At 37.2% G+C, this 14365-nt stretch overlaps 1 protein-coding gene across 1 annotated transcript; it reads left to right on the top strand.

The window, feature by feature from the left end:
* Positions 1 to 9577: 9577 nt before the first annotated feature.
* Positions 9578 to 13228, top strand: GKN2 (gastrokine 2). The gene is made up of 6 exons (XM_013944564.2): positions 9578 to 9678; positions 10007 to 10060; positions 10611 to 10742; positions 11261 to 11371; positions 12249 to 12402; positions 12991 to 13228. The coding sequence occupies exons 1-6, from the start codon at positions 9604 to 9606 to the stop codon at positions 13068 to 13070; spliced, it is 606 nt and encodes a 201-aa protein (XP_013800018.2). The 5' UTR covers positions 9578 to 9603; the 3' UTR covers positions 13071 to 13228.
* Positions 13229 to 14365: the final 1137 nt, after the last annotated feature.

The raw sequence follows: 14365 nt of genomic DNA, 5'->3' as shown, positions 1-14365 counted from the left end.
GCAGCCATATGGTTACTTTTCTTTGGAGGTGTTAAAATATTGGGGGGCTGGGGGTGCAGGCAGCCAAGCTTTGATTTTAATTTAACTACCGCGGACCCAACAAACATTTGACTGCACAGGACAGGCTGCCACATCCTTGGTTTAGAATAGCCCTTGACTATTTCTGAACAGGAAAGTGTCTCTTAGATTGACTCCTTTCTAATCCCAATAAAAGGGCCTCTGAACAGGGAAGGAGGGTGAAAATCTGATACTGTCCAGTCAGCCCCAGTTACTGAATTAATCCTTTCAGACCTGCAGAACAAATTAGTCCCATTTTTCTGTAGTTTTGGCCTTATTACATTTTTGTTCTCTCAAATTTCCAGCTGCACTTTCAATTGGTTAAGGTATACTTTTCTGTTTCCTGTGTTAAAGTTTTATCAAATATTGTTAAATAACAGCTATATTCGACTACAAAGTGTTTGCATTTCAGTAGTACACTTATTAATTCTCCTATATTGACAGCTGGATTTCTATGCTTATTAGACCAATAATACATCTGTCTACTTGTAATTGGCCATAATGTACTATGTTTATTATTTTTATAACAAAAGACTGTAATATTTATTATTTTAATAATAAATTAAAATAAGTCATATGCTTATTTTCATACATGTGTATTTCAGTTATTATTATTTCAAATACAGTTATGCAGGAGAAAACACCATTAGCTTTTGGCAATGATAAATAATTGCTTAAGGCAGGAAATGAAATCTCACTGAGAAATTCTACAGGATCAGATTTAAATGCTTGAATTGGAATTCTGCAAGAACACTAGTTTAACAACTTGTCTTTAGAATTGCTTATATATTTTTTTCAAGGCTTAATGAAATCACAACGCAAGCCAGTGCAGGTTAATGATAAATTTTATTGAGAGACAATAGCCTACACACAGAGCAGAAGAGAGACAGATAAAGAAATGATTGAAAATGTGATCAGGATAAGATTGTCAGGAAAAAAATCTTCATTGTGGATACAGTGTTATGTAAATTCTCTTCCTCAAGACTTCATCAGCAAAAATTTTACCAATAGTGAGGACAGTAATTTAAAATCACTTTGTTCATCCATGTTTTCAAACATGGGACATCTTGTTTTAAAAAGTTTGATGCTGAAAGGAAGGAACACCAAAACTCATATCAGATTTGGACTAAGAAAATATGAGAGCAAACTAGGTGAAAATTTTCCAACACAGTGGTCTTCCACCAAAAAATGTCAAACTTAACAAATTCTCAATTTAGTAATTGAGCTGCCTCTTTCTAAATTTGTCCTATAAGCAGCTGTTAGTGCAGCCTTTTAAAACAAAAAATTGAACAAGTAAATTACAAATTTGGGTTCTGAATTTCAAAATCCTGCTGTGGCAGGACCTGTGGCAGCTAGGGCATCAACGTATTGCGTATGCATGAAGGTTCGTGAAAAATTCAGACTCATATCAACAATTAGAGGCCAAAGCCTTCCTGTAATGGCCTGATCTTAGTTCAGTTGTACTCAGGAGAGTGACAGATCTGCCTTTTTTTTTTTTTCTCCTTACATACAGATTCACAAATTTATAAAAAGCTGCAGAAATGCATTACAGTTTAAATAATTATTTCAATTGCTTATTAGTCTTTACTTAAATCTTTATTTAATCTTTATTTAGAAGCTTTTTAATCTTTATTTTGGTAAACATTAGTTACAAACATACTCACGTGGAGCTGGGTAAGCCAAGTAAGCGGGAATTCCTCTGCACAGAGCTTGAATGGGTTTTCCATACGGGGCCAGGTTTCCAACTCTCCTTCTCGTCACAATGAAGTGATACTCGGATACTGGAAGTGGCTGAGGAGCAAACACATAAGCATCAAAGAAACAAACCCAGAAAACAGCATTTAGAAAAAAACAGAAATAGCATTCAGAATCCACACGCCCATCTTAACGGGGAAGGGATTATTTATGTACAGCATAACTTTTGAGAGACTAGAGATTAAATTTTTAGAGTGGTTCAGTCTTTCTGAGAAACTTTTGCTCACCTCTTGGTGCTTTTTTTCCACTTTGCAGTTGTAGAATGTATACTTTTCTCAGGCGTTTAATTAGATTTCTCACCACTTTCCTTCACCATCTTACCTCGTCTCCTGGAGGCAGTGGAGGAACCAGTTCAGTAAAAGGAGAAATATTTGTGTCTATTTTACTAAGGATGCAGGTCTTTTTCGAAGATACCCTGGTTGCAGCAAAGCCCTATTATAAATATATATATAAAAAAAAAAAGTGCAAGAGATTCGGCGCTTTTAAAATAACTTTTCTCATTTGTCGCAAACAAAACTTACAGTAAAAGAGAAGTGGAATGACAGAAGCACTGTAAGAAGTGGCTTTATACAGTACAAATAATTATAGAGAAGGAAAATAATGTTGTTCAATTATATTGTCTAAGTCAATGTGTCATGGAGCTTGACGAGGGACTTTAATCAAAGGTAAAATATATTTCCTTCTCCAGTAATGCGATATGTATATGTTACCCTGCTTAAGTCAGATGAAGAAACTGACTGCTAAGAAGATCAGTGCAGCATACAGTATAACAGAAATAAATAAAATGGTTCAATGGGAACACTTTCAAAGCGCCTACTGTAAAATCTCATTAACTCTTGTTGAAGCTGAGGTGTTTTGGAAAAAATGTTTGGTTCTATTCCAGCGCTAATCGAAGTCCAAACTTAGATTTCTCAGTAGCATGAGACAAAGCAAGTTTGCAGCTTTGTATGGTGTTTGCTTAACTCATGCAGCAGTTGTGCACTTTGACAACTCAGGTCATTATTTCTTCAGAAAATTTCCTGAGTCTGGTTGTTCTTGTATAGGCCTCAATCAAGAAAAGACCAACAGAGTAACAGCAGTGCCCATTTACTATGGGCTTATATCACGATCTTTGCAAGCAGAAGGAATAACTTGCAGAAAAGGTGTTTGAGCCGTGGTGGCTGCCACTTACAGTGTTGTAGTCCCAGACAGAATTCCAGGAGTTGGAACCATCGTTTGAGTCAATGTTGACCACAAGGTTGTCCTTATCGATGCTCAAAGTCTGGTGTGAATTTCCATCATTGTTCCCCTTATTGTTTTTCTTGACATTTTGATTTTTGAAAACGATTAGAGAAGATAAGGATTTAGTTTTGTAGCTTATTGATGGTCTGTCAATGTATTGCTCTGATAACCGCATTTTGGAAAATCATTGTTCTTACAGACCAGATTAAAGGAAGGATAAATTCCAGCCTTAGAGGAGAGGCTGGGAAGCCATTAGTAGTGTTTTGTCAAACCCTATATTCAGGCTTTACCTAATCCTGGGTTTCATACACATCTGATGCATCTGCCTTATGAAGATAGACAAGCGTTAAAAACATCCCCCTCCCCGGTACAAAATGCCTTTTAGACCACGTGGAAAGATTGTTTTGTTTAAACACTGGAGAATTGCCTTTAAAGTTAAAAACTAAATTGGATGTTCTGCCTCAAACTTGCAAGAAAAAAATCCGTGAAAAGTAAAATACTTTCTTATTGTCCTTTCCCCAGCAGGAACCTGCAGGCAGACGGACAGTAACTATAGTATTTCAGTGTATTTTGTGATCAGATCCTTTATGCTACCATTCTATCTCCACACAATTACTTTTACTGTTTATGCTAATCTCAAGACAGATTTTGTTGTTCATTTCATATCTAGCAACTGACTTTTTCCCTCAATATATTGACTAGTTAAATGTTTTGTTATGCAGTTTCATTCTAAGTTTCAGATTTTACAGAGAATTCGGCTTCATTTTCAGAAACATGCTTTTCAGAAGTTGAAACTAAAGGCCACTGGTTCTTATGGCAGCAGTATATAAGTATGCATAGCATTATACTTACACTGTTAGCAAGAGCTGGAGCCAGGAAAATTCCAAGAAGAGTAACAATCACAACCTGAAACGAACATTTGGAATTTACCACGCTAACACTGTGACTGCTCATATTGCATCAAGTTATGTGCTGTCTTAAAATAAGTTTGACTTCCTGTTTAGCTTTCCATACGTGCTCCACACTTTTCTGAAGTTGGGTCTAGCTGAAGAGTATTTAAATATGCTGAAGAAATTGTGTTAAAATGACCATAAATCAGATAAAAAAAAAATCATATAAATTGCTGTTAACCTTAGCAGTGTATTTTGCCCAGGTAAGAAGATCGTTTAAACACAGTAGACTCCTTGGAAAAAGCTGGGCTGAAATTTTTCATTTTTTAAAAGGCAGTGAACTATTCCCTCTGAGCTTTTGGATTTCAGGCGTGGAGCAGATCCATGTAACGTCCATGTGCATGAGCACCTACTCATGAACAGTTAGAATATGGGTACTCAGTTCAGCTCTGTGCTTGGAACACTGCAGAAATGCGACTTGAGCGTCCTCATAATACATTTCATGCTGCCAAACAGAGATAATAGTATAAAGGCAAGCATAATCTTTTTCTGTACAGAAAACCATAATGTTAAACATTTTGTTACTGCTTTTTAAGATACTACAGTTACAGTGACTCTCATTTGTTGTTCAGATTTCTCTAAGGTCAAAACTACTGCCAATATATTTTTATGTAAGATTTAAGATTGCTATGATAAATTGTTTTATAGTAATAGTTACTGTTAACAATTATTCTCTTGGAGACAGTCCCTCAAATACTGAATCAGTCCCAAAATTTGTTGACTTCAAAGGAGAGGCTTTTTTATGAGTGAGATCCAAGCGTAACTCAGAATATTTAGCACTAACATTTTGGAATTTATCCTGCAACAATTGAAGACTGCCATAAGTACCACTGTGCTTCACAGTCATGCACTTGGAGTCTCACATCTCATGGTTCTTCTCCTGCACTCTGATCAGACAGCTGTGCCCAGTAAGACTATTTATGACTCGCACCTAGAAGTTATGAGTAAGAGAATATTGCCCTTTCTAGATCTTACATGTGCACATCGCCCTGGTATCAGAGCACTTCCCTCTTTCAGGTTTGAGTAGGCATATGGAGTGAAATCACTGCCGTATAAGAAATTTCACCAGTGCAGTCCCAAAACTTTTGCCCATTTTACTGTGTAATCCCTACGGAAACCAGCAATATAGTTCAGTAAGTGCCAAGAGAGACTCAAAATAACTTTAAAACTGTCCAGCTTTAACACTTTTATGAGAAAGTGATGCACATACTTATGGTGAACTTCATTTTGATGGTAGGAAAGGCAAGTTCTGCTGGTAATTGATGTGTACTTTTACTTTTTATACACTAACATGCCCAAGTTAAACGTTAAAATATTTGTTTATGTTCCTGGCAGGTATCCTCTGCTCACAAAATCATGACGTCCTTCCTGTGATACTATTCTGATAACAGCAGGCTTTGATACCGGTCTGATTGAATTCCTTGCAAATGGGAAGATGAAAGAAAACTTTTCATGGTAATTTTAATATATTTAATAATAACTTCTAAAAAAATTTAATCAGAATCAGAAAACTGGTGCTTAATAAGAAAAAATTCCTAGTGACATTTTGTGCCTACGTGACAAAGGACTCAGCCTAATTGTTTTTATCCACAGTTCATAAAATTTTTAAAACAGCAAGATTTCCACATCCATTCATTTAAAAGGCATTGTTGTGTCTCCAGAAATCATGAGATTAGCTCTAAATCATAGAAATTATTGAGTTCTTCTTCTGTTTGCCTTCCTTTCTGAATCTTTTCAGCACTGTTCTGTCTTTTAGGATCTGCTTACCGGTCTTGAGGCCTGGCCTCTGTATTTTTACAGAGATTCTTAACAGAAAGAGAATCTGATTACAAGCTGAGGGCTAATTCTGGAAACTGAACCATAAACTAGAGATAACAAAACCTGGGTAAAGGGGAAGCAGTAACAATGGGCATTTAAATCAATTATTATGTAGCAAGTAGATCTTTTTTAATGTTTATTTGAATTTGGTAATTATATATAGAACCACTCTATAGGATGAGTTATTTGCCTTGTTTGCTTGTGAGTGGAGAACTCTGTTTTTCCACGTCCATTTTGCACCCACTTTGCATTTTGCATGAGGTATAAAATAATGGTGAATGAAAACAGTAAGTTACTAAGTGAAATGATTTGTGGATGCCAAGTGGAGACAGGTATGTGTTTAGCCTCCGAGATTGAACACACACAGAATAGTCTATTTTCTATGTCACAAAATCTTCTCGTAGTCTCTGAATACCTAATTAATCAACTAGTTCTCATGAGAAAGGCATTGAGAAATAGAACTATATTATGCTAATCCCTGTGGTGTCATCAGCAATGAGCTGGAAAGCAGCTTTGTCCATTTGTTGCAACAACCATGGCCAATTTGGCTATTATAATAATGTGTCACACTTGGAAGTTTGAATCTCCAAATCCTCCATCAACTTTTGATTACTTAAATAGCTTATATGGCAAACATACACAGCTAGAGCATTTGACATCAAGACAAGCTTAAGAAACTAATTACAATAGAAGAAGCCAGGAAAAAGGGGAAGGAGGGGGAGTCTTACTGTATAAGGTTCTGTTCTTTACCCAGTACAAGCTTGTATCTCTCTGTCTCATTTTTAAAGCTTTGCCCAAAGCATTCTCTTTTTCTTTACTAAATTGTTTTATCAATATATAGCAAACTGTTATGGCTAAGAACTATATGAATTTTAACCCTATTCTCAAATCAGTGTTTTGTTTTGCACACACATACTTACATTTTCGCATGTTTTTGCTTATGTCATTTTCTAGCGAGAGTAAAACTACTGAAATTATTGTTGGATTGGTCCTAGAAGCTTGGCTTTTGACTACTCATTTGATTAAATTCTGCTTGACCTGACCCTTGGCCACACAGAATTTTCTAGGCTGTGTCACCCTTTCTTGATCCAATATAAGTGTGGCCAGTTGTATGCAAAGTTAAGTGCAGAGAATTTTGTTGATTTTTGAGGTGTTGCTTGATTTTTTTTTTACATTCCTCCCACTACTTTCTCACTCCCTGATAAAGCAAATATTTATCAAAAGTACCTGAAAAAAACCATGAGTTTCCAGGAGAGTTTTTTTTTCTATGCCAGCATTATTCCCACCTGAATTAGATTGAATGAATCTGCCTTATGTGTTGAAATTCCTAATCAGACTTGAACTGAAATTGTATAAGTATACGTTTCAATCTATGTTCAAGGTTCTTTTGTTTAAATTATTTTTAGTGGATGATGGTGCCAAATGGTGGGCCAAATTCTCCTTGCAATTTTACTTATGTAAATTGCAAGTCATTCTGTAGTTTAATCATATTTCACTGCAGTAAATTAGAATGAACTTGAAAATATTTGGCCTTATGAAAATATCAAAGAAGTTAACAGTTTCCTGTGACAATAATTAACATTGCTGTGTTGTAACAATGACTTGCAGAACATATTGCTTTGTTCCAAACATTACTCAAATTCCATTTCCTCCGAGCTCCTCTGTGCTGATATGGCAATCTGACCCCAAGTGTAACACTTGAGAGAAAGTGATCTAAGGGGAAACCCTCTTAGATCGAATGTGTCCAACGCAAGAAGACTACCTTGAGAAATGTGAGTATCACCATAAAAGTTCAGATTCACTAAGGAGTTCTGAGACTGCACCAGTCTCTTCCTAAGCCAAACCTCACTCCACCTGAGGACTGACAGAAGTGAAAATTCTGTTCAAGGAAATTAGAGCATCTTATAGCCCCTCTTATGCAGCTGTTTACTTCAGTTATTTAAATTAGATGAGCACTTAAAGGAAAGTGGCATAGTCTTGCCCCTCGGTGAACGCATGCAAATTTCAGGTGTATTAATGGGAGATGTGCAGATTCACTGCGGACAAAAAGTCTCCAAAAAGCAGGGCCCTCCTATTGGAGGGATATACAGGCTCACCTTGAGTAACAGACCTGAGTCAACTAAAAATATCTTCTCTCTTGTAATAAAGTTAATTAGTAAAATTCTCTTTAGAAATTAATCTTTATTTTTTGGCCTCATATAACTGGATCATAAGATTTCACCTAGTCCAATATAAGGTGAAAATCATCAGTGAGATAATGGCTACTGTTATAATTCTCCTTCACTAAGTACTGCTGATTTTGCATATTGCTCTTCTCTTACATGTGTAGAAGTGTGTGTCCATGCTCATGCTGGCATAGAAGTGTGTGTCCATGTTTAAGCTCATGCTTCAACACTATGAAAGTATCTCAAAAGAAATTAGAATATGAAGCCATAATGATTAACGAAAAGTTAATTTCAACTTTTAATTTTAGCTTGCAGTGCCTGAATCCTACTATGATCACATGTGGAAGACTCATTTGACTACTAAAATCTGTTTTGTGAGTATTTCCAACATAATGGTAATCTTGCAAACAAAGAATCATTTGAGAAGAATGGGGAGGGGCAGCTTTCAATGGGAGGGTAGCATCAATCTGATCTAATTTAGTCTTATCTAACCACGCTTGTCACATGAGTTTGGTGTCTGTTCATATATCCTGATATATTGCTGAGCAGCATGGCTTTGCTACACTCAAGATCACATTTTTTTGTGCTAAGTTATGTGGAATAAAGCAAATATGTGCAATTTCCTCTTTTCATTGAGGCCTGTTTGTAGGGCTAGATTTACATACAACCTCTTTCACCTCTTTTCTGATGACTGACATTACAGAAATTTGTTGGCTGTTACTTTACACTCTCGTTTCATCACAAGAGAACAGGCCTCAATTGTGATATTCTTGTAAAAAGTAGAGTGTGATTCCTCAAAGTACCTGCACTGGCTGATGTTGAAGTCAGCAGGAGATGAAATAAGGAGTCCAGACAAGGTCATACTCATAGGAGAACATTTCTTATCACAATATTATATGATCAGTGTGTTTTTGATAAAATACAGAGAATAGTGTTAGCTTTAAAGAAAGAATCCCCATCCGGCTCATTTTGACTCATGACCTTGGGCAAACCACACATCTTCTTGTGTTTCGTTTTGCTCCTTTTTGTACTGGAGACACTAGTAGTTATTCAGCTTGTGTCTCTGAAGCACAATTATCATCCCTGACAGTGTCAGTAATATAAATACGTGTGATATGCATCATGGCAACTAATCAAAAATGAGCAGCACTTTTTGTTAGAAAAGGCCGTGCACATATTAGTTGGAGGAAATGGATGTAAAGTTGGTCTGCTCATTAGCTGGCACTTAGGCTACCGTGATATAGGTATTTCTTTCCAGGATTTGTCTGCAGAGTATCAGGTGGCCAGGAATTATATTTCAGAAGACAAAGTACAGCTGAATAACTGAATAACAGAGTCTTTCCTGATATCATTTAATTCTGGATAAGTATCCTGTTAAATACTAAAAGCTTGAACCAGCAAGAGTTGAAACTCCTCCAGAGTTTAAACCAGCAAACAATAGCCATTTTTAGAGTGATTAATTTTACAAAAGCTGACTTATTGAGTGCTTTTGACGTATCAGGATCAGGTTATCTATGCCAGCCCAATATTCAGATAAAGAGGCTTGCCATGGTGTGGCATGTAGATATGGAATTGCTTGAGTCATGAAGAACGTTTGTCAAATGTCTCCCACACCTACAGTAAGATATAAAAGTTGAATGTCTCTGGGATTCTTTTCCATTTTCACTTTCTGCAGCCTCTTGTTCTTATCTGAAAGAAAAATGAAGAGTTTTGTGAGTATACACATTTTTATTGAATTTATATTTTAGAAAGTTCCTTTCTAAAAGAAAAAAATACAGAAAGAGGATGTTCTAACAAGGGGTGCAGTACTGGGACTAATGATATGACCTGTATATTGTTTCTTCTGTTGTTCAGGGGGAAATTACATTTCTTACATGTGCAATAACCTCCTTGAACTCAGTGGAAGCACCATCTGAGCAAAGAATGCAGAACTTAATCCCTGTTCAGAAGTATGATTTATTATGTTTTATTGAGCTCTGTCCTGCTGGTGTGGCACTGCCCTATGTTTCTGTTGAGTATTAATGCTTATTCTTTTTACAGGCTGCAATTGTCGCTTTGCTGGGAGTCTTTTGGATTCAGACTTCCGCAGCACAAGTAAGTAGACTGACAAGCCTTCTACTGCATGTACTTGTTTAAAATGCATTAGATTCTTGGGCATGGGGGAATATAATAGGAAGAAAAGCACAGAAGAAACTAACAAGATGCTTATTGCTAAGGACAGAGGAAAAATAGCCTTTGCCAAAGGAGACAATCATACAAGCCAAAGAGGTAGTTCTGTGCAGCTGTATAGCAACAGGAAATTCTAGGGGGGTAGCCCGTTAGCTCAAGCTAAGATTTGGAGACCATCGCAGACTTCTGTCATGACAATCTCTGCTGCCACACACAATGACTAGGCTGCCCCATGTTGTTCACCTTTTCCTGCAATGTGGCTTTGTTCCCTCCTCTCCCACCCTGAATTGAACTCTTGGGCAACTAACCTCCACCTCGAGGGCCTCCTGAGGTTGCCAGAGAGTTGTAAAGAGACTTAGGATTTGTGAAACAATCACATTTGATTATTTGAGAGGAAACACTTTCATTTATATTGTACCTTTTAAAGATACAAGGCCAATAATGATGAACAACTATTTTGTGTTTTGTACCAAAGATCTTCTACCTGGAAGAACCTGGCAATGCTTTGGTCACTGCAACTATGAGTATCGACAATGAGAAGTACTTAGCTGATGTCCATGTCCGTGCTGGGGAGTACTCCTCTGATACCATTTTTGACTACTGGCATGTAAGTAAATCCAAGAATCTGCCTAGACTCAAACAATCTCTGTGAGGAATTTTTAAATATAGAGAAATTATTTTGGTGTATTGTCATCATGAGTTGTCTTGAAACTCTTTCTTTTCACACTTCCATCACTTCTCCTCCCCTTATGCCATCTCTTTGTCCCACACATATGATGATGCAATTGTTTAGATAAGACTTGTAATGAAACCCATGGTGGTTGTTCATGAAAGGGAGAAAAATATCATTGACTGCAATGCAACAGAGTCAAGATCAGGCCACCATCACTCATGTGTAACAAGTACAGCAGAAGTCCATGGAAGAAGATAATTTCACTATTATAGATATACATTAATATAGGGAGGCTGCTTCCATTCTCCAAAGGTGACAGTGTAACTGCAAAGTCATGATAAGCAGTGTAGCGACTTTACGTTATTTGTTCACCCTAAAGAATAGGGGGAATCACCAAATGTGGGTGGTAGCTGTTTTTAATGAATTTAATTATATTTAATTTTTTATCATAGGGCTATGTTGCAACAAGGGTGTTTTCACGGAATGCCTGCTTTATCCTGAAAATAGAGAAAGATTCCATCCCAGAGCTGCGAGAAATTGGACGCCTGGCATTTGAGAAACAGGTGATTTTATGGAGAATCTTGTACTGTATATAAGAAAGTTGCGTTGTTGGGTGGTATGATAGAAGCCCTCCATTCTACCATTAAGGACAGCTGTTGTTCTTAGGAACCTATTTTATTGGATTTGCAATGATGAAACAGAGAACTGGCAAGATAAAACTTCAAGGGAATATCATATACAATATTATTTTAAAATAATGAGCAATCGTGGCCCACCCAGCAGTTTTATAGTGGGTGGTGGTTACAGTTAGAACTGTAAGATCCTGTGTCTGTGGAAATAGTGTGTTTGAATACTTTTGGGTAGTCCTAATATGAATTCACACAAGCTTTTTCCTTTTTTTTTCATTGTCGTGCTAATGTTTTAGGGATGAGATACTTGAAGTTATTTTGTTTTCAGAACAGAATTTGGAAATCAGTTTACTTTGAGCAGACTGTGACTTTCCTACTGGGGCAAAACTTTCATGAAGGTGATTGGGAGTATTGCCTGGAGATGAGCGTCAGCTCTGGCCCATTTTATGACAGTCTAACAGTAGAACTTCTACAGCAGAATGTACCAATGCAGTTTTTAAAATGCCTCTACAGACTGGGAGGATGAACATATGTGCAAACTGTTTAACTGTATCACAGTCAATTAACATAATTTGTTATTACATTAATGCAGTTCAATTTTGCTATGTTGATAGAATTACTGTCTAGTGAACTTTGTTTACAAATAGATAAAAAATATGTATTATTTTTTAACAGCTTGTAGCTTTCTCAGCTAATGCTTTGTATGAGACCAAAGAAAGATAATTTTAGATTTTGGGATTTTCTCACAGGACGTGTTAGTAGACTGAAACCAAAGCTACATTGCTGATGATATTTAACATTTTCTCTTTAGACTTTGAAGAAAATATACTCCCCAAATAATCTGTGGGTACAGTATGATACCGGCAAATCAGTATTTGCAAATGTGAAGGAATGGTTAATCTATGGTAAAGCCATTGAGAATCTCTGCAGAGGTCTGCCTATCTACAAGCTTGTAAAGACTGAAGGTAAGGAGCAAGAACAGAACGTAAACCTTCCATTACAGGCAGCATCCGAGCACCTTTCTATCCTTCCTACCTAAATCCCTGTGGCACCATTGTGAGGTAGCAACATATTGCCCCGTTTTAGAGAGGAGGAGTAAATTGCCTAGTAGGATTAAAAGTGTAAGGCCCTATGATGCTTTGGAAAATCCTGTGAAACACCTTTCTCATCTTTAGGCATTTAAATACCTGGAACAGCTGACCCAAAGTGGTTTGTCCAGGGTCACAGAGGAAGCAACTGTGTAACAGTTGTACCCAACTTGTGCCCTGATGATATAATGGTCCCAAAATATATCTAGCATAAGCCAGGATGCTGCCTGGTGTACCCTGGCTATAGGAAAGCAGGAACACAAAGGTGATTTAAAGTCACACAGATATTTCCTCGCTTTGAGTTATACCGTAAAAGTTTTACACGGTACCCATTCAGACCAACGGGAGCCTTGAACAGGGCCATAATTGGGGATGGAAATATCTGTTTGTGTAATTAACAGACTTTTCCTTGCTGGATACTGGGAACTTGTCACCGAAAATATCTCTTTCTTGTTTCTGTTTTAGCACCACTAAATTCTCGTGCTTGTGCCAACGCAGGAATTCCAAGCATTTTGGGCATTAGAATCTGTCCAAAACTCGACTAGACCTGGTCCTGACAATTCCACTGCTTGGAAATGGTTTGTTTTCCTTTGTGCTTCCCTGACTGCAACCATGTTCTTAAATTGAGTCAGATCTTAGTGTTAGACTCAATTGGCCTATCCTGATCTTTGAACACAACACAACTACGACAGACAAATAAAGATAATGCATTTAAAAGCTTTGTTCTTTTCTTCATCCAAAAACAGAACAAAAATAAACCAGGCCTTGCTATAAGCTTTCCTCCAAAAAAGATAAACTTTCTTTTGGCACATTCATATACAGAGGCTGCAACATGATCTAAGCATTGGTATATGCTTTGTGCCAATGAAGGAATGGTAAAAGAATGTTTTTTTAGTGAAAAACTCCCCTTTGGCATCAGCACCAAGCATCTTCAGGCACTGACTCACCTCATATGTGATCACTAGAGAGAGTATGGGAGGGATCAAACCGATGAAAGGATAGAGGGAGGAGTGGATATATGTTACCAACTATCACCATAACACTTCATAATATCTTTTAGCGGATTTGATTTAAATGTTATCTTTAGAGATGTGTCTGAACTAAAGCTCCACTTTGAGAAAGTTCACTTCTGGAAATTTATGTTCAACTCCTGCTTTGACAGTGCTGTGGGCCAAACTGAGGACCGGCACAGCATGTTGCCAAGCTGCGGAAATTCTGGATAGCAAGCGAGTATTTTAAAATACCTTTCAGATTCTTTACAGATTTTCACTGGGATTTGCAAAGAAGCTTAACTTCTGCAGGGCCAGTGAAAATTTGTAGCAATTTTAATAGCTGCAGTAGGTCAAAGAACCCGTTGCTCTGGACACTGGACAAACCCAGAAAGAGGAGATGGTCCCTGTCTGTCCAAAATTTTGTAACCCCAAATATTATTTTTTCACACTATGCCAGTGTAGAAAGAGCCATGGCCACTGCTAAGCACCCCACATATTTTGGAGAGTAGTTTATAGGTCAGGAGCTGATAAAAATGCAAGACGAGGCAGTACTGATGCTGCCTGCATGATCCTCTGGTAGATATCACTGAAGGGTTAAATACTTATGCATCCATTCCATCAGTGCTTGGAAGGAGTGTATATTTTTAGGCTGAAAACTGAATGTTTGCAGTTTCTTGGAGCCTTGAAGGGCTGCCAGAGAGCAAGGCAATCCTTTGGAGTCCAGAAAACTGGCCCCAGGTTCTCAATTTGTTATTTTCAAATCAGGCTCCTGGTCAAACCATCTGTCACTTATTAGAAGAGCATTTCATCATCTTATCATGAAATTGTTCTTTTAGATTAATCCTATT

This window comes from Apteryx mantelli, chromosome 29 (assembly GCF_036417845.1).
Source record: "Apteryx mantelli isolate bAptMan1 chromosome 29, bAptMan1.hap1, whole genome shotgun sequence".
In the NCBI taxonomy this organism is placed as follows: domain Eukaryota; kingdom Metazoa; phylum Chordata; class Aves; order Apterygiformes; family Apterygidae; genus Apteryx; species Apteryx mantelli.
The sequence above is the reverse complement of the archived record's forward strand: the minus strand, read 5'-3'. Positions and strand labels throughout refer to the sequence as shown.

Coding starts and splice junctions, on each gene's coding strand:
- GKN2 (XM_013944564.2), top strand. CDS start 9,604: ATGTCTCTGGGATTCTTTTCCATTTTCACTTTCTGCAGCCTCTTGTTC. Junction 10,061..10,610: donor TTCAGACTTCCGCAGCACAA/GTAAGTAGACTG, acceptor TTTGTACCAAAG/ATCTTCTACCTGGAAGAACC. Junction 10,743..11,260: donor CCATTTTTGACTACTGGCAT/GTAAGTAAATCC, acceptor TTTTTATCATAG/GGCTATGTTGCAACAAGGGT.